Source organism: Enhydra lutris, unplaced genomic scaffold (genome assembly GCF_002288905.1).
Source record: "Enhydra lutris kenyoni isolate GAN:26980312 unplaced genomic scaffold, ASM228890v2 scaffoldscaffold5, whole genome shotgun sequence".
NCBI classification, from domain to species: domain Eukaryota; kingdom Metazoa; phylum Chordata; class Mammalia; order Carnivora; family Mustelidae; genus Enhydra; species Enhydra lutris.
Genome location: NW_019154089.1, coordinates 49,950,069 through 49,975,384, shown reverse-complemented (window position 1 = coordinate 49,975,384; position 25,316 = coordinate 49,950,069). Strand labels below are relative to the sequence as shown.

The 25,316-nt window shown below is 33.9% G+C and overlaps 1 protein-coding gene across 3 annotated transcripts in view; it reads left to right on the top strand.

Annotated features, from left to right (window-relative positions):
* Positions 1 to 25,316, top strand: part of LOC111140842 (NIPBL, cohesin loading factor) — a 111,975-nt gene that overhangs the window by 27,551 nt on the left and 59,108 nt on the right. For all 3 annotated transcript variants that reach the window (XM_022493056.1, XM_022493054.1, XM_022493055.1), the window contains 5 exons: positions 15,626 to 15,808; positions 20,170 to 20,367; positions 20,618 to 20,689; positions 20,778 to 20,867; positions 22,717 to 22,820. In XM_022493056.1, coding sequence (XP_022348764.1) covers positions 15,626 to 15,808; positions 20,170 to 20,367; positions 20,618 to 20,689; positions 20,778 to 20,867; positions 22,717 to 22,820 — 647 coding nt within the window. The remainder of the gene's footprint in view (positions 1 to 15,625; positions 15,809 to 20,169; positions 20,368 to 20,617; positions 20,690 to 20,777; positions 20,868 to 22,716; positions 22,821 to 25,316) is intronic.

Genomic DNA, 25,316 nt, shown 5'->3' with positions numbered 1-25,316 from the left:
TTGTGTTTAAAACTTTCACTGAAACTTTGGAAGTGGCTTATATACAGTATAAACTAGAGAGTATAGGTATACAATTTTAGAAGAGTCAGATGGAAAGATGGAAAGTGGTACCCTCTTGTCCCTTGATCTGGACCATCTTTTTCTCCTCTTCGCTCTGTCAGCTTACACTAGCCTTGTTTTCTAAGCTCTGTCCTAACAAAGAATCTTTACAACTGAACATCAAGAAATGAATATAGCTCCTAATATAGTACTCCTAATAGTAATTGCTATACTCTTTCCCATGTTTTTCTGATTGCCTGTGAATGTAAACTTTTTAATACTAATCCATGTTTCTCCTAAATGTACTTTTAACACAAATGTATATACTTGATATGTTCATGTTAGTAAGTAGGCTATCTGGGTGTGTCTCTCTGTTAGAGTAGAGTGTGTGTAGTGTGTGTGTGGGTGTGTACATGTGCAGGTACGTATATATACACGTATTATTACTAGATCTGCAATTACAATTAAGTGGACATTTTCATCAAAAATACTACTTTAATGCTTAGATTTACTTCAAGACTCCATGTAGATAATCATTTGGCTTTATTTATACCTTAGAATTCCTATCGGTTATTTTTTAATGTACTAATTTTGGTTTTGTTTTAGGTCTCTGCTACTAAGCAATAGCAGAGTTACATAATAGTGAGTTTTTTAAATTACAAGCGTGGGAAGCACAGTTGTAGATTATTGGCCCTTTGTAAAATACACATTACTTGGGATTTTCTTTTCGAGAGAGTCACAGAATCACATATTCTGACATGCTGGTGGTGTTTTTCTGAGTAAAGGAGTTAAATTTAATATTACTGAGATACTTTTGTGGTTGATTTCTCAAGCCAAAATTCTTGGTAGGTTTTCCTTTCTTGGAAGAGCCATGAAATTCCATCTTTTTAAATATTTTACCTGATGTCCATATTTAAAATACTCATTCTTTAGGATTGTTTAAAATTCCTTGAGTATGCTTTAAGCTAATTTAGAATGGTAGGGATATAGATTTATGACTCTTAAATATATTTCTTATTTTTGTCATTTGTGTGAACATATTAAATGTAAAAGTCACATAGACACATTTTATTTGATTTCTATGGGGACATGTGTATGTACCTAGCATAATACCTAGTACATAAGTAGAGCACATTAAATAGCTGTTGAATGACTGTATTGACACCATGTTTCAGAAAAGGCTTTGTATGCAGATTAAAATTGTGTATTCATCTTTTATGCTTCCACCAATAGACCCTAGTATAAGAGCTACACAATTTTCAACTTTCTGTTCACTAAACTTTGTAGTAACTGTCAACTACGTACTTTTTGTTAAGGTTCCAAGGAGATTTACTCTTTCTTATGTTTGTTTAGTTACCCTTTCCCTTTATTTTGCTGTTACAGATTGGCTCAGTATCACTTCTGTTCTCACTCTGCTTCTATCATCTTCTTTCTTCTTACCATCCTTGTTTTTTCCTTTTCAAGCAGGGGATGGTTATGGAGAACCAACATAATCTTTGTAAAACCTTCTAAATTTTTAAAATTTCTTCTATTACAATATACTTTTGTCAGTATTTTAAATGCCAGGAATATTATCTTTATTGAAATATTTTTATTCAGAATATTATCCTGATATCCCCTAATGTACAGTATGTCTCCAATTTAAAAAATATAAAATTACGAGGTCTTTAAGACAGGCATGTTATGTGTTGGTAACAGCTTAGTAATTACAAACATTAGCAATTTGATTTGGGTTATTTACTGTTCCAGGGTGTCTCACAGTATTTTACCTTTATATCCAAGGAAATAATTTTTGTTTTTCCTCCACCTACTTCCTTCCAACTAGTTTATTGTTTTACATCACTTGCACTCAGTACTTTTAGGAAATATCCCATAGTACCCATATTTGAGACCATGGCCTTTTAAACAGTTAAACAGTTACTGAAAATGGTTTTCGCTGGGTATGTGTACTAATGTAGCAGCTCAAGTAGTCAATAGTGTTTAAAACTGTAATGTTCATTTGCTTAGGATTAGGTAATAGTTGCAGTCACATTTGGGCCAGTTATTCTCCCTCAGTTATTACTGTACCAGTTACACTACTCAGTGTTGATCACAGAAGTATTAACTGGTTGCCTCTTATGTGGCACTGATTGTGTTTAGGATTCCAGGCTTCTGTAAGTTTGAGAGAAACTACTGTCTCTGAGCGTGAATTTTTGGCATAGTTGATGATATTTAAGTTGAGGAATTTTTAGTAAAGTGGATATGATTGTAATATTCAGAATTTTAAATAGTGCTGCGGTGGGAATTTATTTTGGTTCATTTGAATAGTTTTATAAAATGCTTTTCAAAAAATTCAAATATTCAGTTTCTGCAAAGACCTTACTATCATTGGTATCTTTGGGAAACATTGGGAGAATATTTACTACAGAAGTTGGCATAATCTATACCTAACTATTGTTGGGTATGATTTTTTACAGCAGTGTTTTGGAAGATTTTGTCCATGATTTCTGTTCATAGAAAATTTTTGGTTCACATTTTGCTTAATAGATAATTGATACTGATTTAAAGAGATTAAGTAGAATTTTTTTTAATAAAACTTAAAGTATTAAAACTTACTAGTGGTATTTTTGTTCCTTCTCATTCCATATCTCAAGCCAGCCCAAGGACATAGCTTCTATAAGGTTTTCCTGTATGTTAAAAATAGGCGTATGGTTGAGGAGTAAATAAGGTAAATAAATAATGTGGAAGAACCTCCTATTTATGAAGAAATAGTCATTACTCTTACATACTGAATTCCTTCTTACTCTAAAAAAAAGTTTTGAAATCCTCCCTTACAAGAGCCTGATACCTGTGCTAAGATAATGAATATCTATTTGTTAGATGATAGTATAATATTAAGTCATTAAGATAATATTATAATATGTCAATATTATTATATAGTATTAATACTATGTTAATATATAGAACATATTATTATATAATCTAATGTATAGTTGACATAGAGGTTAGGGGTTCTGACCCTCCCACACTTGAAAATCCACATGTAACTTTTGACTTTTGTTGTGGGCATTGGGGAGGATATGTGCTATGGTGAGTGCTGTGATTTGTGTAAGACTAATGATTCACAGACCTGTACCCCTGAAGCAAATAATACATTATATGTTAATTAAAAAAAAACTTAACTACCAGTGACCTACTATTGACCAGAAGCCTTACTGATAACATAAATAATTGATTAACACATATTTTGTATTTGTATGTATTATATATTGTATTCTTACAATAAAGTAAGCTAGAGAAAACATTATTATAATCATAAGGAAGAGAAAGTATATTTATAGTGCCATACTGTATTTATTGGAAAAAATCTGTGTATACCTACACAGGTGTAGGTCATACCCATGTTATTCAAGGTCAACTGTATATTATAATACATAGTATAGTATACTATAGTATCAGGTAGGTATTTATTATCTTAATAGCTATATGAGCCTCTTATAGAGAAAGGTTTGAGTAACTTTTTTGTTTTTTTAGAATAAGAGAATTCACTATGTTAGAATACTAGAAGGGGGACTTGGGTGTCTTAGTGGATTGAGCCTTTGCCTTTGGCTCAGGTCATAGTCTCAGATCCTGGGCCCTCTGCTCCGGGGGGAGCCTGCATACCCCTCTCTCTCTGCCTGCCTCGCTGCCTACTTGTCATCTGTCTGTCAAATAAGTAAATAAAATCTTTAAAAACAACAACAAAAAAAGAATACTAGAGTAATAGTATATAATATACTGTAATATAGTACACTATAATATGGAATTTTGAATCTGGAGCCCCTCATCTGCTCACAAAAAATTTAGCTTTCTCTGGCTTCTGATGTTGAAAATTGAAAATTCTCCATTAAGTCCATTATAAATGTTAGTACATAAAGCACTGGTATCAGAATCTTGAATAAATCGTAGCCTTACAAAGCTTTGGTTCATTCATTTTGAAAATGGAGAAACCAGTTTTCCTCCTATATTTATTTAGTTATGAGGACCAAAATCAATATTACAGTAAGATTCAAAATCTGTCCAGTTTTTTAATATGAAGAAATGCAACACGCCATTTTTAACTGAATTTATCTAATGAAGGGAGTAATTTTTGAAAAACTTTATATGTATATATACTTTATAATCAGTATATTTGGAGACATTGCTGCCAGAATTTATTTCTTTATTATTTTTTTAAGATTTTATTTATTTGTCAGAGAGGGAGAGAGAGCACAAGCAGGGGGAGCCACAGGCAGAGGGAGAAGCAGGCTCCATGCTGAGCAAGGAGCCGGATGTGGAACTTGATCCCAGGATCCTGGGATAATGACATGAGCCAAAGGCAGACGCTTAACCAATTGAGCCACCCAGGTGTCCCCATTTCTTTATTTCTTGAAATATATTTAATATAACATTTTATTAAGGTATAAAAAATAATGATTTGCTGTATGTCTATAGTGTGAAATGATTATTACAGTAAGTTTAGTTAACATTCATCACCTCACATAGTTGTTTTTTTCCTTGTGATGGAAACTTTTAAGATCTACTATTGTAGCAACTTTCAAATATATAATATAGTATTGTTAACTATAGTCCCCGTGGTGTACATTACATCTCCAGAAGTTATTTATCTTGTAACTGGAAGTTTTTACCTTTTGACTACCTGTACCCATTTCACCCACCAGTCACCTCCCACCCCTGTCTCTGGCAACCACCAATCAGTTTTTTGTTTCTGTGAGTTGTTTTTTTAGATTCCACATATAAGTAGAGATCATACAGTATTTGTCTTTCATTGTCTGACTTCTCTTAGCATAATGCCCTCAGGGTACATCCTTGTTGTTGCAGATTATATGATCTCCTCCTTTTTGGGGTAAATAATACTGTGCACACAGATACACTCATTTTCTTTATTCATTTGTCAGTAGACGAAACAACTTAAGGTTATTTCCATGTCTTTGCTATGGTAAATCATGCTTCAGTGATCATGGGTCAGGCAAGCTATGGAGATATCTCTTTGAGATAGTGATTTTATTTCCTTTGGATATATACCCAGAAGTGAATATTGCTGGATCATATGGTAGTTCTATTTTCAATTTTTTGAGGAACCTCCCTACTGCTTTTCATAGTGGCTACACCACAATTTACATTCCCACCAATAGTACACAAGGTTACATTTTCTCCAAATTCTCACCAACACTTGCTATTTATTGTCTTTTTGCCATTCTAACAGGTGTAGCTCCTTATGGCTTTTGATTTGCATTATCTTGATGATTGGTGATACTGAGCATCTTTTCATATACTTATTGGCCATCTGTATGTCATCTTTGGAAAAATGTCTGTTCAGATCTCTGCTCATTTTTTAATCAGATTGTTGTTTTGTTTTGCTATTGAGTTGTAAGTTCTTTATTGATTTTGGATATTAACCCCTTATCAGATTCATGGTTTGCACATACATATTTTCTCCCATTCAGTAGGTTGCCTTTTCATTTTATTGATCGGTTCCTTTGCTGTGTAGAAGCTTTTTAGTGTGATGTAGTCCCACTTGTTTATTTTTACTTTTTTGCCTTTGCCTTGGTATCAAATCTAAAACAATCATTACAAAAACCAGTGTCCAGGAGCTTACCACCTATATTTTCTTCTAGGGGTTTTGTGGTTCCTAGTCATATGTTCAAATCTTTAATTCATTTTGAGTTGATTTTTGTGTATAATGTGAGATAGTGGTCCAATTTCATTCTTTTGCATGTAGCTGTCCAGTTTTCCAGCACCATTTATTAAAATGACTATCCTTTCTTCGTTGAGTATTCTTGACTACTTTTTCATAAATTAATTGACAATATATGCATGAGTTTATTTCTGGGCTCTCTGTTCCATTAATATATATGTCTGTTTTTATGCCGGTATTACACTGTTTTGACTGCTGTAGATTTACAACATAGTTTAAGATCAGGAAGCATGGTGCCCCAAGGTTTGTTCTTCTTTATTAAGATTGCTTTGCCTATTTGACTACTTCATAGTTCTGTACAAATTTTAGGGTTGTTTTTGTTGTTCTTTTTCTATAGGTTATTGTTCTTTTTCTATAAAAAATATTGGAATTTTGATAGGAATTGCATTGAATGTGTAGATGGCTTTGGGTAGTATGGACATTTTTAGAGCATTAATTCTTCTAATCCACAAGCATAGAAATTTGTTAGCATTTATTTTTCTCTTCAGTTCCTTTCATCAATGTTTTCTAGTTTTCAGTATATAGATCTTTCACCTCCTGTTTTTTTGGATGCAATTATAAATGTTTTCTTAATTTCTCTTCTGATAGTTTGTTGTTATTGTATCAGAATTCAACTGATTTTTGTATATTGATCTTATATCCAACCTTATTTGTTTATTTTAATGGTTTTTTGGTAGAGTCTTTAGGGTTTTCTATATATAATATCATGTAATCTGCCAGTAGAGACAATTTACTATTTCCTTTCTGGTTTTGGATGCCTTCCTTTCTTTCTTTCTTTCTTTCTTTCTTTCTTTCTTTCTTTCTTTCTTTCTTTCTTCTTTCTTTCTTTCTTTCTTTCTTTCTTTTCTTGCCTAATTGCTCTGCTCCGGCTTGGACTTCCAGTACTATGTTGAATATAAGGGTGAGATTGGGCATCTTTATCTTGTTCCTTATCTTGGAAAGCTTTTACCATTGAGTATGATAATAGTTGTGAGCTTGTTATATATGGCCATTAGTGTGTTAAGGTACATTTCCTCTGTACATAGTTTGTTGAGAGTTTTTTGGGTTTTTTTGTTTTGTTCTATCATGAATGAATGTTGAATTTTCTAAAATGCTTTTCTATATCTATTAAGATGATAATATCATTTTATCATTCATTTTGTTAATGTATATCACATTGATTGGCAGGTTTTGAACCATTCTGCAATAAATTCCACTTAATTATGGTATATAATCCTAATTCTTTTAATGCATTGTTGAATTCTGTGTGCTAATACTTAATTGAGGACTTTGAATCTATGTTTATCGTGAGTACAAGAGGATTGGCCTGTAATTTTTTTTTTTTTTTTTCCAACATATGCTCCATGCCCAGCGTGGAGTCCAGTGTGGGGCTTAAACTCAGGACCCTGAGATCAAGACCTGAGCTGAGATCAAGAGTCAGACACTTAACTGATTCAGCCACCCAGGCATCCCTTGGCCTGTAATTTTTATTTCTTGTAGTGTCCTTTTCTGGTTTTGGTATCAGGGTAATGCTGCCTTTGGATGTATTCTCTTCTTTCCTTCCTCTTCTGTTTTTGGAAGTTTTTGAAAAGAATTAGTATTCATTCTTTAAATGTTTACTAGAATTCACCAGAGAAGTTATCTGGTCCTGGGCTTTTCTTTGTTGGGAAGATGTCTCTTCAGATTTTCTATTTTTTCATAAGTCAATCTTAGCAGGTTATATGTTTCTAGGAATATAAATATATATTTATTTTAGGATCCTTTGTGTGGTATCCATTTTGATGTCTCTTCTTTTGTTTATAATGTTATTTATTTGAGTCCTCTTCCTTTTTTTCTTGGTAAGCGTAACTAACGGTTTGTCTATTTTGTTTATCTGTTCAGAAATTCAGCTCTTAGTTTCAGTGATATTTTCTGTTATTAGTCTATTTCATTTATTTCTGCTTTAGTATTTAGTATCTCCTTCTATTAAATTTTGGCTTCGTTTGTTTTCTTTTTCTAGTTCATTGAAATATAGTTAGGTTGTACTTCTGCTTTCTGTATATACATATCAAGGAAAGGATCATTTGATCCCTGTTTCTTCTGTAGTTCTTCCTCATAGTAATATAATAGGTGCACGTTGATGAAATCTTTTTATTACCAGTGTCAATATCAAAACTGTGGTACTTAAAACCAGATTTTTCTTAGAATCTTTTCTTCTGTCTGCTTCATTCATAGTAGTGTTTTTCAGTTGCCATAAACTAAATCCTTGGTTTTTGTCGTCATTAAATAAATTAATTTTCAATGACCTAAAATGTACAGAATACAACTATAGTGTCTGTACTGGCAAGGTGGGTACTTTGTTCCAATTTGGATTAAAGTATGCCATGATACAGATGAGGGGTCAACAGGCTTTCTCTAAAGGCCCAGATCATAAATATTTTAGGCTGTGTGGGCCACTTCCTTTAATATTGTAATACAAAAGCAACCATAGACAGCATATAAATAATTGTGTGTCAGTGTATTCTAATAAAACTTTATATAAAACATGTGGTAGGCAAATTTGACCCCAGACACTATAGTTTGCTAAGCCTACTATCAATATGAAATTGAAATTTTAATGTACATGAATCTCATAACTAGATTATTTATTCTGTAGCAAATGAGACCTAAAATTTGGATTTTACACTGCCATTTGAGTATTTATATGTGTATATAAAAGGACTCATCTAGAATGAGTTTTGAAGTAGATTTTCTAGTTCTTTTCCAGTATTTATGAATGTAGTATGGAATTTACCAAATATAATATTTTAAGGAGGATATTTAAGATCTGAGAGTACTTCATTTATGGGGGTTATATATATATTAATATGTTAATATATAATTAATATATAAAATATAAATATATAGCAAGTATATACAGACTTAAATTGCTTTTAAAATATTTTATACTTGTCGCATGTCAGTTATTAAATCTTTTCACTTTGTGGATAAACTTCTCTATAATTATCAATATAGAACAACCAAGAACTGCTTTCAGGATTTAGAAAAGAATTTTCAGCTGGGAAAAGATGTTACAATAGATAAAACTGATCTAAACATCTTTCTTCATAGAATTTTTTTGTTGTATTAATTTTCTTGGAATAAATTTTCATGAATGGTATAAAAGGGTTAAAGGATTTTAACCCCATTTGCTGTGTGTTATATATTCTATGCAAGTTAGCTGATTCTGAGTATGTACATTTCAGTAAACTGTAAGCAGACCTACAGAACTCAGAAACAAAGCCTGAATCATTTCATATCATCTCAAACACTTTATGCATAGCAGTTAACTCCTAAAGGCATTGCTGTGTAAAGCATTGTGGAAAACTTGATCTTTTCAATAATCATGAGTCAAGAAGTTTTCTCACTGTTTTTCTTGGGGGAGGGATGGGGAGTTTGGTTTTTTGTGGATTTTTTTTTTAAAGATTTATTTATTTATTTATTAGAGAGTGTGAGTGGAGGAGCAGAGGGAGAGAATCTTTAAGCCAACTCCCTGCTGAGTGCAGAGCCCAGTGCTGGGGAGGCGGGGCTGGTGTCAGTCTCAAAACCCCAGAGATCACAACCTGAGCCAAAACCAGGAGTCCGACTCCTAATTAACAGAGTCACCCAGATGCCCCAAGAAGTTGTCTTATTAAAAAAGGGATGAATACAGGGCTTATTAGAAAGATTTACATCAAAAATAGAAAAAGAATTTCTGAGTAATCCAAGATTTTATTGTAATGACTTCAAAAACGAAACAGCAACTTTTATGTCAGAATTATAGGTATAGATAATTAAGCTCTCTGATACAAGATAGTCACTATCCTGGGGCACCTGGGTGACTCCGTCGGTTAAGCATATGCCTTCTGCTCAGGTCATGATCCTGGGGTCCTGGGATCAAGCCCTGCCTTGGGCTTCCTGCTCAGGAGGAGTCTGCTTTTCCCTCTTCTCCTTCTGAGCTCTCACTGTCTCTCTCTCTCTCAAATAAATAAATAAAATCTTTTTTTTAAAAAACCACAATAGTCACTGTCGCATCAACTTATAATGAATAAAATCAGTTTAATTTTGAATGTTTTATTCAAATTATTCTTTATCTTTAATCAAACCTATAGGTTAAGAAACCATGGGCAGAGTCCACAGACTGAATTTGAGTAACCTAGAAGGGCCTTTTCAATCCGAATGGACTCAGCTATTTTGAAAGAAGTGACAGCCATAAAACCTGAATGACTTTAAAACTTTTGTGATTGTGCCCTAAGAAATAAAATGCATGTTGTGGCCTAATGCACATAGACAGGCACATATTAACAATCCCTGTACTATAAGCAAAAACCTGACATTTCACTTTCATTTTAAAACAACTACTAGTCAAGACCCACAAAACTGATTTCACAATGTACTAGTGGGCCATAACCTGCAACTTAAAAATTGCTGCTTAACATTGTAAAGGAGATTTACCTGTTCTTAGGTTGTAACGTTCTTTGTGTAGTGATTATATAATGGTTCTTTGCATTAGTTTCAGTATTTCTCAAAGAACATTGGAAAGAGAAGAGCTGCAGATTTGACCCTGACCACTCCTCCCTAGCCAAAGATGAATAACTACTAGTCTTCCCTTAAAAAAACTTTTTTTTTAATAATCCTGAATAAGCATTATTAGGCCTCCAGCCAGTACCTAAGGTCTCTCTGTCTTTTTATCAAAATCAAGGCACTTTATACCGGATTATCTCATTATACATGACTTTCACTTATCCTAAAACATTAAAAAAAAGGCAGACCTATTTCCTGACTCTTTTCTTCTAGAGGAGGTAGTCTACCTGATGCTCTCTTCCCTTAAATTTAGACTTCATCGTCAGTTACAAACAGATCCTCCCTTCTTATTATCCTAATGACTGTTAACAATTGTGGTAGAAATCTCTGCATTCACTTCCCTCATTTTCACTCAATGAAGGAGCCTTTGTACTAAAAATTACAATCTAACTTCTCCTAGTTTGCTATTGCTCCTTCCAAGTACAGTTGATACTTGAACAACTTGGGAGTCTAGGGGCACTCACCCCCCCCCAACACAGTCAGAAATCCATATATAACTCTTGACTCCTCTCAAATTTACTGATAGCCTAAAGTTGACCAAGAAGCCCTAAAAATAATACAAAGTTGACTGATGCATATTTTGTATATTACATATATACTGTACTCTTACAATGAAGTAAGCTAGAGAAAAAAAAACCGTTATTAAGAAAATCATAAGGAGGGGCCCTTGGGTGGCTCAGGTAATGATCTCAGGGTCCAGGGATCGACCCCTGCATTGGGCTCACTTCTCCGTGGAGATCCTGCTTCGTTCCCCCCCTCCCCGCCTGCCTCTCTGCCCACTTGTGATCTCTCTGTCAAATTATATAAAATCTTAAAAAAAAAAAAAAAAGGCATAGAAATGGACCCATGCATTTCAAACTGAGGATTTGCCACAGGTTTCCTTTTTACCCATACATAGTACTGCCATCAGGCTATAACCTTGAAGTCCTCGTGAAAGGAACATTCAGTGTCGTCTCGTAGTTGAACCACTTTTTTTTTTTTTTTCCTAGTTTCTCTTCAGGTGCTGCTTTTTGTTTCTACCTCCCAACTGTTACTGTATTTCAGGGCTATATAATCTGCAATTTATGCTCCTTGAATGTACTTCTTCTTAACAGTGATTTCAAATAAAGAAGTAGGCTTGCATTTAGGAACCATTTCCACCAAAAAATATGTATCTTCAAACCATATTAACCCACTTAGGGTCACAAGATGGGCCGATTGACAACATACACTACTAAATTTTTATTTTCTTTTGCCTCTCATTAAATTTAAAGATCCATTTGATGCTACTCCCCTGTAATTGGTATAGGTTGTTCTAAGAATTGTCACTGAATTACATTATACCTAAGATGTTTTTTATGATTTACATAATTTGCAAGTTTATGTGAGTTTCATGGTTTCTGAATATGACTGGTATCCATTGTCTGAATCTTCAGTCCTAGAGAGTTCATTAATTGAGGTGGTTTATTTTAATCTTGGTGTGGTTTTTCACTTAAAAAAAAATACACATTGTCAGTTACCAGATTAGTGACTCTGAGATTTTGTAGTCTGGTTTTAGTAATCTGTTCCGTGTGCTAATATGAGTGATTTATAGTTGAAATCCAAGATTACGAAAATGTAACACATCTAGAAGTAAATATATTCTTCTAGCTTTAGGAGGGCTAGGAGATAGAGGTGTGCTATGTCTATCTATATATCTACAAAAGCTGAAAGTGTAGTACTTCAAAAAATTCATGACTAAATGACATTATCCCCTCAAGCCAGTAACTTAAAATTTTATGGTAATTCAAACACATGATTTAAAGAATAAAGTAATTGGGATGGGAGAAATGAGGTGAGAAGGATAATCATAAAGTACTAGCATTCTGAAGTTTTTAAGAAAAAATAACTCCACGAACAACAATAATTTATAAAATCATTGTGTTGAGAAGTGGACATTATTTTTGCATTTAGAAGATTATTTCCTAACTCAGGGAAAAGAATATAATCAAATACATCATAAGCATCATTTGAATTACTCACTGTTTATTCAGATCTATTGAGGCTGAGTCAGTTATTCAGTCCTTGGTAATGTATTAAATATGCTGATTGTGATACAGGAAAGTCAAATATTTTCTCTTAACCTTTGTAATCAAAGGACCTGGCTGAATCAATTTATAAAGTGTTTTACTAAAAGGAAGAAAGGATGTTTAATTCAGAAAATGCATAAACCTGTGGAGTAGGTGTTTCTATTCAAAATGAAACAGGGTTTACTTTTGGAGGATGGTACATTGAGAGACATTACCCATTACTGGATTTTTTTTTTCTTAAGTGGGATTATCTTCAGAAATGAAGCATTTGGTCTTTGAATTATGTTGCTATAACTTTCAGAGTTATACAGATGTTTAAATGATCTACAGAATACAAAAGCTCTTAAATTTGATAGCATTCTTCTTAATTTAGGGAATAAGAGACAGTAAATTACAAGGAATAAACTTTGATGCCTGCTCTATCAAATACATGACATAAGTTTTCTATGTCTGGCTATTGTAAGGAATTTTTTTTTTTTTTTTTTTTTTTTTTTTTTTAAGAGAAAGATGAGAGCAGACTCCTTGTTCTGGGGATCTGATAAACCATTGTAAAGAGAGTACAAGCACCAGTACATATATTGACCCTTGATTATTTTTGTATATTTATCTGCAGGATAATTTTAATTCTGGGATATTAGTATCAGCTTGGTATATGCCTCTGAGAATGGGAATTTAGTCTAAGCAGAACATAATCAGGGAAATTTGTTTTTTAAAAAATTTCATGATGGACTAAAGGCCAGATACTTTGGTCTGTCTATAAATACCCAAAACATTTTAGGTAGTACAAAAAAAAAAAAGCATTCCCATTTTTTAAAATTTGAAAAACATCTTCATTTGCCTATAAAATATAGCAATTCAGAAACTATACGGGAAGTACACTTCTAAGTGATCATAGGAAATTATGAAAGGTAATAAAAAAGCATTTAATAAGTGACTCTTAATCTCACAAAACAAACTGAGGGTTGATGGGGGGAAGGGATTGGGTGAGGGGGGTGCTGGGGTTATGGACATTGGGGAGGGTATGTGCTATGGTGAGTGCTGTGAAGTGTGTAAACCTGGCAATTCACAGACCTGTACCCCTGGGGATAAAAATATATGTTTATAAAAAATAAAAAAAAAAACATTTAATGACCATTAATATATACATACTTAATATTATAGGTCATTAGGGGCACCTGGGTGGCTCAGTCGTTGGACGTCTGCCTTCGGCTCGGGTCGTGATCCCAGGGTCCTGGGATCGAGCCCCGCATCAAGCTCTCTGCTCGGCGGGAAGCCTGCTTCTCCCTCTTCCACTCCCCCTGCTTGTGTTCCGTCTCTCGCTGTGTCTCTCTCTGTCAAATAAATAAATGAAATCTTTAAAAATAAAATTAAAAAAATATTATAGGTCATCTGGAAAGGGGAAGATAAATACTAGAAAACATAATCCTTCCATCAAAAAAAAAAAAACAACCCCACACACATTTAATTATAGGTGTTCAAGACATTGGGGACCGTGTTGTTGTTGCTGCTGCTAGAGAAAGGGAGGGGTATAGGGAGAGAGAGAATCACAAGCAGGCTCCACACTTAGTGTGGAGTCCATTGCAGGGCTCAATCTCAGGACCCTGAGATCATGACCTGATTCTAAATCAAGAGTCAGATGCTTAGCCAACTGAGCCATCCAGGCACCCCAAGACATTAAGGACTTTTAAATGAGATGCATAGTGTGTTTACCTTCGGGCTGAGGACAATCCAAAGCTAAAGTTGGTTTCTTTTACCTGTATCAATATTCTAAAAAGTGTACCTCACTATAAAATACAGTTGAATTAAGAAAGCCAGCACAGAGTAGTGTTGCATGATTTGAAAGTGACATAGATAAGTATACTCAACATTAGTATGTCAGGATTCTCAGCAGTGAAGTCTTTGGAATATTACCAGTCACAAGTATTATATCTTTGTTAGGTGAAATTTTTGCTATATGTGTCCTTAGAAGTATAAAAGACTAAAAGTTAACTGAAATAACTCCTTCATGATGTTGAATAAAAGTTGCACAAAGAATAAAAAGGGATTATTCTTCCATCAAGATTAATAATTTATGTTTTATATTCTTAAATTATTGGGATTGTATATTGAGACTTTGAAATTGTCTTAATCAGTACCCGTTCATTTTGTCATGATTTACTACTTCATCCTTTACGTTAAGGATTATTATCATTTGAATGTTGTAGTGTAAGGTTGCTTATAGTTAATAATATTCCCTACTATAAACCACTAAGATACTCTTTGCTCCCAATTTCTTAAAATCTAGCAGGTAAGACATCATTTTTATACTTCCACTCAAAGATTTATAAGGGTAAGTAATTTAAAATTGTCATCTTTCATAGTCGTCAAGGACAAATTACCCTGAATGGATAGCTTTTGCTACTTCTTCATTTTTAAGCTCTCAGTAGGATGTTAAGAATTTATTTCTTTTACGGCAACTGTTAGTGTATTTGTGTATGTGTGTAGGATTAAATAATAAATGTTATGTTAATGTTACTATGTTGATACATTTTTATCCTGTCTTAGTCTTTCATGGAAAAATACAAATTTTATTTCATTACAGACTTGAATTTACTATTTTAGTTATAGACACTTACATTTTAATATATTTTTATTTATCCTGCCTTTCATGTTTTTATTTTCTTCAGTTTAATGTATATATTGGTTTATCTCTTTGAGGAAATTCTTTGTAATACTAAAGGCATTACTGTGCTTCTCAAATAGATGAGTTATAGGTAAAAGCATGTAAAACTCTTGTCCCAGCCACAGTACACGGCGCGTAGAGGAAGAGAAGGGTATATAAGTGACTTCCAACTCTTCAAATTTGCACTGAGAGGAAGTATACTTTCAAACTAAGTGATCCAGACCTCTGTAAAATAAATTTGGGAGCTACCAAGAATGCGAGATGAATCCCTTACTACATATAGACTGAGTAATGCCAATGAATCTCTTGTTTTAGAAAGTTTTTAGTCTATACAGACACATGAAGGCATTGTGTCAAAAATTGATGAGGTAACTACCCTTTTTATGTTTTTTAAGTTATTACATAATGATAAATGTATAAAAACTGCATTACCAATTTGGGGTGAAGCCTATTAGAGTTTTAAATATGTGTTTTATTAAAATACAAAGCTGGCTTAGAAAACTTACATAAATACTAGTATTTCATTTTTATTGTGCTAATTAAGTTAAAATTTCCCTTTTATCTTCAGATTTAAATTATTTTCTTACCTTTCATTAATAGGTAGTATAGATCAATCAGTGTTAAAAGAATTACCCCCTGAACTTCTGGCAGAAATTGAATCCACCATGCCACTTTGTGAACGTGTGAAAATGAATAAACGCAAGCGTAGCACAGTTAATGAAAAGCCAAAATATGCTGAAATCAGTTCAGATGAAGATAATGATAGTGATGAAGCTTTTGAATGTAAGTATCACATAACTTTATTATTACTTTAGAATTAAGCAGATTGATGTGTTTGTCTCATTCATAATTTGGGGGGTTAGGAAGAGTACAGTGATCGTAATTCTTAATAACATAGTATAGCAAGCTTTTTTTCTTTATACTTAAAAAAATGCGGAAGATGAGATCAGTTGGCACCAAGAAAAAAAAGTTTAATGAGCTATTATTAGTGTCAAATAACAGAGGTATGTGTCTATATTTAGCAAACATTTATTGAGCTCCTACTATATATGCTAGGCACTGAGAATAAAAATACAAATAAGATGTGGCCCCTGTCTTTGAAGAGCCTTCAGTCTAATGGGGGAAATATGTAAACAGTTGTAGCAGTGAGAAAAGGACAGTGATAGTAAGTAAATCCAGGGTGCTATGGGAGCACATTGGATTGGCATCAGAATTATACTTGGGGGTTCAGGGAATGCTTACTGGAAGAGGTGACACTTGAGTTGAGTCTTGAAGGACACATAGGAGATAGCCAGGTAAAGAAATACTTAAAACCATACTATCACTAAATTATGAATGGATTAGCCACATTGCCAGTTATCTGTGTGGTTTGGACCTGGCTTCTCCTTTTTGCCCAGCTGTGTCCTGGAATTCCTCCCTTGTTTCACTGTTTTCCAGAGCTGGCTTCTTCACTACACAGCTACCTCTCTACAACACTGTGATCACCTGTCTTTGCACTAGACTTGCTATACCTCGCCTGTCTTCCTACTGGTCCACTGAAAAAGTTCTTCTCTTTTATCCCTATCTTCCTTCTTCTGGAGCAAGAGAATTGAGCCTAGCCAAGAGGGGTCAGCAACCTTGTTTGACTTAAACGGCATTCAGTGGAAACAGACTATGGGAGATCTTCACTGGTGTGCCAACTGACTTAGTCATTATGACCAAAAGAAGTGGGAAGACAACCAGTGTGTTCTACCTTTTCCACCTAGTTTCCGTAGATAGAGGTGTGACAAGCAAGGGCAGGAAGGACAGATGCATGCTGCCAATTTTAAATGTATATTGCTGATGGAAATCCTTTACCTCCTCCAAAGTTTTCAATGTTCATTTATTCTGATCTTCTTTAAATTGTGAGCTCTTGAGCTATGAGAGTAGACTATGAATACTGAACAAATATGAACAAAGTTTTAAAATTGAAATAAAATATATAGCAAAGTTAATCTGACATTTAATTATATGTATAATTGTCATAACTTGTTATTATCATGAGATGTATTTACATGCAATATATTTTAATGGCTAAAGTTAATACTCTTTTATTATAATCAAACATTTTGGTCATATGGGAACATACGCTCTGGAAAGGGAGAGGAGAAAGGAGATCTGGTGGCCCTGAAACTCATTCCCCTTTATATACATGCCTCTCCTTCTCTCCTCCTCCTCCTCCCCCATCCCCCAAACATCACCCATTTCTAAAGGGAGTAGCTAAGGAGGAGGAGTTCCTTAATTGCAGATTGATCTCAAATCACACTTCAACTCCATTTAACTGAGAGTGGCTCTCTGCATTGCTAAACTGATGAGAATTTTGAAGCTACCTCACAGTTCAGTAGAAAGGATAGCATAATCAGAAATTCCCACGAAGTTTAAAACAGGGGAGAGAGCCAGCCACATATGCCTTACGTTTGTCTTCAATGCAATCACTGTTCTTTTTCTTGCTATTATGAGAGCTGTCGTTTCATTTTTTGGGACCACATAGTGTCATCTTAAAGCCATGGATCCTGTTACAGCTATTCCCAAATATGTTGAAAGCGGATATTAGTTAGAGAACCTCAGCTTCAACCTGCTAGGTGCAAGAAGTTTCTCCGGATTTTTCAAGAGACCTCAGAGTAGTTTCCTGTTTTTCTAAGTTTATTTCTATATAAGTAACTATAGAAAAATTGACTCGGGAGACACTGGAGAGATGAAATAATTTCAGTTGGTTGTTGACATAAACAACCACATTGTCATTATACCATGACAAAAACAATGTAGTGAAAATATAGTGTAGTACAAAATGTAGAAGTATTATGAGAACATAAGCACAAGCCTTATGCTGCTTTCAGAGACTTTTTAAAACTTAAGGTTTTGCTGCAGTTTAATCAAATCGGTTTCTAAAAATCTTAAACTAGGGCAATTGTTTTGTTGAAGAATGGGGGAAGGGTTGAGGGGAACTTTGAAAGTCGGGCCACATAGATCTGGGTAGCCATAACACAAATACAACAACATTGGGTTGCTGGAGAAAGAGGAAGGAAGATGTAAGCTAAGGAACGATGTTGATAAAATTTAGAAAGGGAAAGTAGAAGACACTCAAGGCATATTTTACCTACCTGTCTGCTGAGCTCCTCCCCTACTTCTTTCAGGGCTATGAGGGCAATAAAGAACAAACTAGTAACAGTGAATTGGGATCCTGAGAGCCTTATTACAAACACACTGTATCATAGAAATTGGGTGGGTTTTTTTTTTAATTTGCCATCCTATTTTTATCCAAATTTCCTAAAGCTTAATGAATGTGAAATAAAAATCTTCAAGCCCTCTAAAAATTTTCACAAATAAAATATATTGTAAGTTCTTGCTAACAATTGTAAGATTTTTTCAAGTGTTTCTAATCATAGAATTAAATGCTTGAAATGGATTTCTTCTGAAATTAAAATTCAGAAGGACTAAGTCATATTTGAGGTCATAGAATACTACTTTCTGCACATTTCTGAAGAAGCTTATTAGTTGCTATTCCTCATATCTGGTAGGTATTTTAGTACTTGTTGAAAAAATATTTAGTGAATGCTACATAAATTACCTGTTTCTCTGACACACACATGCACACACACACACAGACACACCTTTTATTAGTTTATAAGGCAGCCTCTCACTAACAGAATGTACTGGAGCATACACTAATTGTAAAGGGCGGGGGGGAGTCCTTCTTCCTCATATTTCATGTCAAATTTATGGCCAGTTATGAAGAAAATCATTGAAGATTTAAGTATATGTGCTCATGTTTGTCTTTTTATGAACTATCTTGCAATGCCAATCCTGTGACCAAAAAGAAGAGGAAACAAATTTATCTTTCTCTACTATGCTGTCAGTAGATTGGACAGAAGGGTCCAAAACCAGAAACCAAACTAGATTCTTGAATAGGTATAGCTAAGGCAGCATGTAAGGGTACAGACATTACGCACACCTAAAGGCACCAACACAAGCATAGATAGAGTGCATGGGCCAGAGGTTGGCATCCTTAAATTTTAGGATTTAAGGGGACTCAAGTAAGAGTTTTGTCTTAAGTATTTGGGTATTGATCATAGTTAGGAATTCGAAATACAGGCAAGTTCAAAGAAAGCAAGAGAGTCAGACTTAGTTCAACAGACTAGAAAGTATTTCATTGTCACCAACAAGTGGTCAAAACAACAGGATGCCTAGATAATAGGACACATTAGTTCTCTTAGTTTTAAGTTGATGGTGCTCCATCCTAGAGCAGGTATGGTAAATATTTGTCACTTGTACTGCCCTCCAGCTCTCACAGGACAGACATTTCTAATGAGTCTTTCTTGTTGAAATATGATGCTTTCTCAGGGAAATAACAAAGCTCTAGGCAGCTATTTCCAGTTGATGAGAGTTGATGTGTCAGATGAAATCTGTTCGTCAGTTCTTCCTAGGATTTCCTGTCATTACTGGTGTTTTTATGGAATGCTTAGACCCTTGGAAGGTTGGGGAAGGGACTGAAGGTAACATATATAAATATGTTCATGAAGCATGTATATGCTTAAAAGCTTTTCTCCTTGGGTTTAAGCGAGTACATTGTTGGAGAACCGAATTCAGTATATGAGTATTTACAACTGTACAGATTTATTCTATCTCTGTAGGTCTGTGATTTTTAGATGATCAGAGTCTATTGAATTTATACCCAAGTTGTGGGCTTAATTTGGCTTTTCATTGTTGGTATACATGGTTACTCCATATGCTATAGCACTTTCTCAAAGGTTTACTTTTCCTCCAAACCCTGCTCTCCATCAATAATCCAAATGCTAAATGCTAAGTGTTTCTGTTTTTCATCCAAATCCTAGATAAAGATTATTTTACATGCCTTAATTAATCCTGATGGTTAGATATTATCTTTACCAACTCACTGAATACCTTCCAAATTCATTTAGAAATCTTTAAATCTAAAATAATAGGATAATGCTAAAATAAGTGATACCATTTCTATACCATAATTTATGTGTCTGATTAAATAGAATGGCTCAATTTCCTAGACCCACACAATGATTTTCCTTCCCCTGATGTGGTTCATTTGTGAAGTACAAGTTTTAGGTCTTTTTAAATGAGGTAAATTATTTGTCATGGGGATTTGCTTCTAGCCTCTAGGAAACGACATAAAAAAGATGATGATAAAGCTTGGGAATATGAAGAGCGTGACAGAAGAAGCTCTGGGGATCATAGGAGAAGTGGCCACTCTCATGAAGGAAGAAGGAGTTCGGGTGGTGGTCGTTACCGAAACCGAAGCCCATCAGATTCTGACATGGAAGATTATTCTCCTCCTCCCAGCCTTAGTGAGGGTAATTCATCAGTGTCAACGGATTTCTTACATAAGCTGCCTTAAATTTAGGTCTTTAACTTTGAAGAATATTTGATACCTTTTTATGAGTTAATTAACAACTCCTAATTGTTAAGACAGAAGTATATATTTAGTTTGGAATGGTAGTGGTTATTGTTTAAGAATTTAAAGTTCTGGAGGAAACTAGAAGCAAAAATAGAAATATTTTAAATTGTCATTCCTGTATTTCAATATTTCTTTGTTTATTTTAGTTGCTAGAAAAATGAAGAAAAAAGAAAAACAGAAGAAGAGGAAAGCTTATGAGCCAAAACTAACACCTGAAGGTAACTTTTTAGTTTGTCTTTGTTCATAGTCTTCAACTTCAGTTTTCTACATGTAATGTGATAAGCTCTTATTTTTTCTTTCTTATAGAAATGATGGATTCTTCAACTTTTAAAAGATTCACAGCCTCAATAGAAAATATTTTGGATAATTTAGAAGATATGGATTTTACTGCATTTGGTAAAATCATTTTAAGATATATTTATTTACCTCTAAATATAGTGTCCACTTTAAATATATTTATTTACCTATGTGTCTATGTTTCTGCCAGTTCTCTAGTGCATATAGAGGCATTGTCTGTGCTCTGAAGAAACGTAAAATCTAGTTGTAGAGTCAAGTGTAGTCTATGTTTTTTTGTTTTCTTTTGTTTTAAAGATTGATTATTTATTTATTTATTTGAGAGAAAGAGAGCCAGACTCCCCACTGAGCAGGGAGTCTAATGTGGGACTCGATCCCAGAACCCTGGGATTATGACCTCAACCAAAGGCAAGCGCTTAATTGACTGAGCCACCCAGGCTCCCCTCAAGTGTAGTCTGTATTATCAAGAAATTGAAAACTTTAGTGTAATAATCAAGTATTATTGATACTGTTTTTGGAATCCTGAGAATGCAGCTACCAAAGTAGGTGATAATAATTTATTTTATTAACATATAATGTATTATTTGTTTCAGGTGTATAGGTCTGTGAATCATCAGTCTTACACAATTCACAGCACTCACCATAGCACATACCCTCCCCAGTGTATGATAGTAATAAAAGAAACCTTTTTTTAGGTGAGACACGAGTAGGTGCTAGATAAGGAGAGTACTAATATGAGCAAGGATGCAGAAATAGGAACCCATTCATCTGCTCATTTATTCTTATAGCCAATATTTATTGAGTACTTATTCCTTGTCAGCAATATTTTAAGTGCTAGAGATGCAAAGATAAATACCCTAGCCACTGGCTTTAAGTAATACAGAATCTAATATGGAAAACAAAACCAATTAGAATATAGTAGGATTAATATATTCATATATTCCTTTTATAATAATATGTAAAGATCATAGCTTTAAATAAAGAAATGTAACACTGCTTACAGTATTTAGAGCTACTCAACAATTCCATGCCACCTATAGCTGGTATAAACATTAGTGCCTAATTTATACAAAAGCCATATAATATACAATGATTCTTATAAGAGTCCATCTGTTTGAAAATGTCTTAAAAGGTATATTACCCTTTATATTATATTAACCTTTATTTTAAAAGTATTTGTTTTGGGAAAGTTACTTGCCTAAGTATCATTAATGCATGTCTCCATTATTTGGCATACCAGTTGTGTGCTGAGAAACCGTCTTCCATGTCATCTAAGGTCCCAACAGGAGGACAGATGGCAGTCTCAAATAGGATAATTTGAGGAGGACTTACTTACAAAGAGACCAGTTACAGAGTTGGGGACAGAATAGTACCAGAATCTAGGTTTAACAGCCATGGAATTATTACCATCCCTACTCCAAAAGGAACAAGGGTAAATAGAAGTTACCAGAACTCAATTCTGTAGGGAAAATAATGTCATAGACTTCCTTGGAAAAAAAAAGCAGTAACCTTTTGGTTAGAGAACATGGGCAGCCTGAGACCTTACAAGGAAGGAGTCAGAGATATAAATACCCTGACCTCACTCTTCTCTTTGATCTTCTGACAGGGCACCCCACTAGCTGAACCCAAACAGAAGCTAGAGGGGATAGGAGACTGTTGATGTAGTCCATACAGGTCAGCCTTCTAGGGAGAGAGCTTGGCTGAGAAGGGTCAGCAGTATATCTAAAGTAGTGAAGATAAGAGATCTAACTCCTCCTTCCATCTTCATCAAACTCCCATTTTAATACCTGTCCTTTCATTCAGGGTTTCCTTGAGGTTTACATAGGCCTCTTAGGTTGTTATTTGTTTAGTTTGTTTGTATTTGTTTGTGTATCCCTAGATTTTATTAAAAAATTAAGCTTACTGTTTTAAGCTATATATTGTACCTAAACTATTTGGTTTGGTTTTTCAGGTGATGATGATGAAATTCCTCAGGAACTTCTTTTAGGAAAACATCAGCTTAATGAACTCGGCAGTGAATCTGCTAAAATTAAAGCAATGGGTATAATGGATAAGGTATCTCACTAAAGAAAAATTTTTATATTTACTATGTACAGTCTAATGTTTGAAATTAAAGTTTTCAAGGTAAATTACAAAGATTGCATAAATAATAATGAAAACAATTTATGGTTGCCTTCTGAGAGTCTAAATAATTTTTTTTTTTTTAAACAACTCAAGTATTCTGTAAATTATTCTAAAGAAAATCATATCCCATTGAAAGTAGCATGGGCCTGGATTTTTTTTTCACTGTTTTTATTTTTCATTGTCTCAGGTATTTATATTATTTAAATGTAGAAATACACTAAAAAAAATTTTTGGCATTTGCTTTAGTCGTTGAGAGTGGTGAAAGTAAAGCTACAGTCTCAACACATTAATTGTAATAAATACATAGCCTCATTACTGTAGGCTTTATAGTAATTTTTGTCAGTTGACTTTCTTGTGAGCTCTCTGTTGCTGAATAGTCTCATTCTATTCTAATGGAATAGCAGAGTATTTTTTCGTTGATAATGACTTCTAACAATGGTGACAGCATCAAGGGATGGCTTCCTATAATCTTTATGAGCCACCATTTACTCCCTAAACTACTGTGTGATTGCTGTGCAAATACAGTTTCAAGATGAATCCTCCCTCCTCTTCTAAGCAGGGCAGGCTCCCTGTTGTTTAGAATTATCTACTCTAAGTCTCCTAATTTCCTATTCTATAATATGGAGGTAGTGTAGAATAAGTAGAATAATGAATCTAAGATTATTTACCTATAGTTTATTCTAAACATTTCTAAACTTACTTCATTTATGCAATTTTATAACTTTAAAGTAGACTAGAAAATATTTTGATCTTTTTACCAAGTTAAAACATATTTTTTGTTTATATATTGCCTGTATTCTAAGTAATAAAGTGCTGTGAATTTTTATTTTTTATTGAGATATAATTGACATTATATTAATTTCATGTTTTATCACATAACCAGTCAATATTTGTATATACAGCAAAATGATCACAACGGTAAATCTAGTTAACATCCATTATCACACATGGTTATAATTTTTTTTTCTGTGATGAGAACTTTTAAGTTCTACTCTCTTAGGAACTTTCAGATATGCAGGATAGTTTTAACTATAGTCACCATGCTATACATTACATCCTGAGGATTTATTTAACTTATAACAGGAAATTTGTACCTTTTGACCATCTTCACCTACCTTAGCCCTTATCTCCGACCCCTGTGGCAACCACCCATCTGTTCTCTGTGTCTGTGTGTTTGGTTGGTTGTTTTTTTGGTAGTGGTTTTAGACTCCACATGTAAGTGAGGTTATCTGGCATTTGTCTTTGTCTGACTTATTACACTTAGCATAATGCCCTCAAGGACTAATCATGTTGTCACAAATGGTAAGATTTCCTTTTTTATGGCAAGATATTTCATTGACATTGTGTGTGTGTGTGTGTGTAGATAGATAGATATATATATCTATCTATCTACACACACACATTGTACTTTCTTTGTCCATTCATCCATCAGTGGATACTTTGGATGCTTTCATGTCTTGGCTATTGTAAATAATCATGCAGTGAACATGGAGATGCATATATCTTTTTAAGTTAGTGTTTTCTTTTCCTTCAAATATATTCCCAGAAGTGGAATTGATAGCTCTTATGGTGGTTCTATTTTTAGTTTTTTGAGGACCCTCCATACTGTTTTCCATAGTGGGTGTACCATTTTACATTCTCACCAACAGTGCACAAAGGTTTCCATGAATTTGATTTTTAAAGCCAGTTGTATCACATTGTTAACCAATAATTAATGTGCTGTTAGTTCACAGTGGTATGCAGTGAGGGATATATTGATTTATTTTTTATGTAGGAAAATGGCATCAATTTTCTGAAGTGACACTGCCAGTCCTAGCTTTTATTTCATAAATTCCATAATTGCATATAGCTAAAATGATTTCATTTCACCAGGTGAATTTGCTGAGTATTTTCAAAATATGGAAAGTTTAGCAAAAGCCTGAGTGTTTTAATCTGCTATGAAATTATCTAAAGTAGCATTTGGCAGAACATGTTTCTGTACTCCGGCAAAATGATCAAAATGTACTTAATGTCAGTTACTCTATTGATCCTTCCATTTGACTCTTCTGGATGATTTGGTTGAGAGTCCTAGTTGCATGCTAGGAGTCTAAAAGGGGACCTGTTCAATCAGAAGAATATGAATAACAGTTGCCTTCTAACAGAACCTTTAAATCGGCTACTAATTTTTAGATAGAGAAAGTGACCTTTCTAAGAAATGAAATAGTAGATAATTTTTAAAATAAGAAAGATTTCTTCTGGGAAAAAAAAGTGTTACTTTACACTTGTAACTTTTATCATTTACAGTTTTATGCTTTATTTATAATACCACCTTGAATTTTAAGACACCTGCTGAATAACACTGTAGTGTGGAAACCATGTTGTAATTAAATCAACAGATGAAAACTTAGAGAGAGAGAGTGTGTGTGTGTGTGTCTGTGTGTGTCTGTG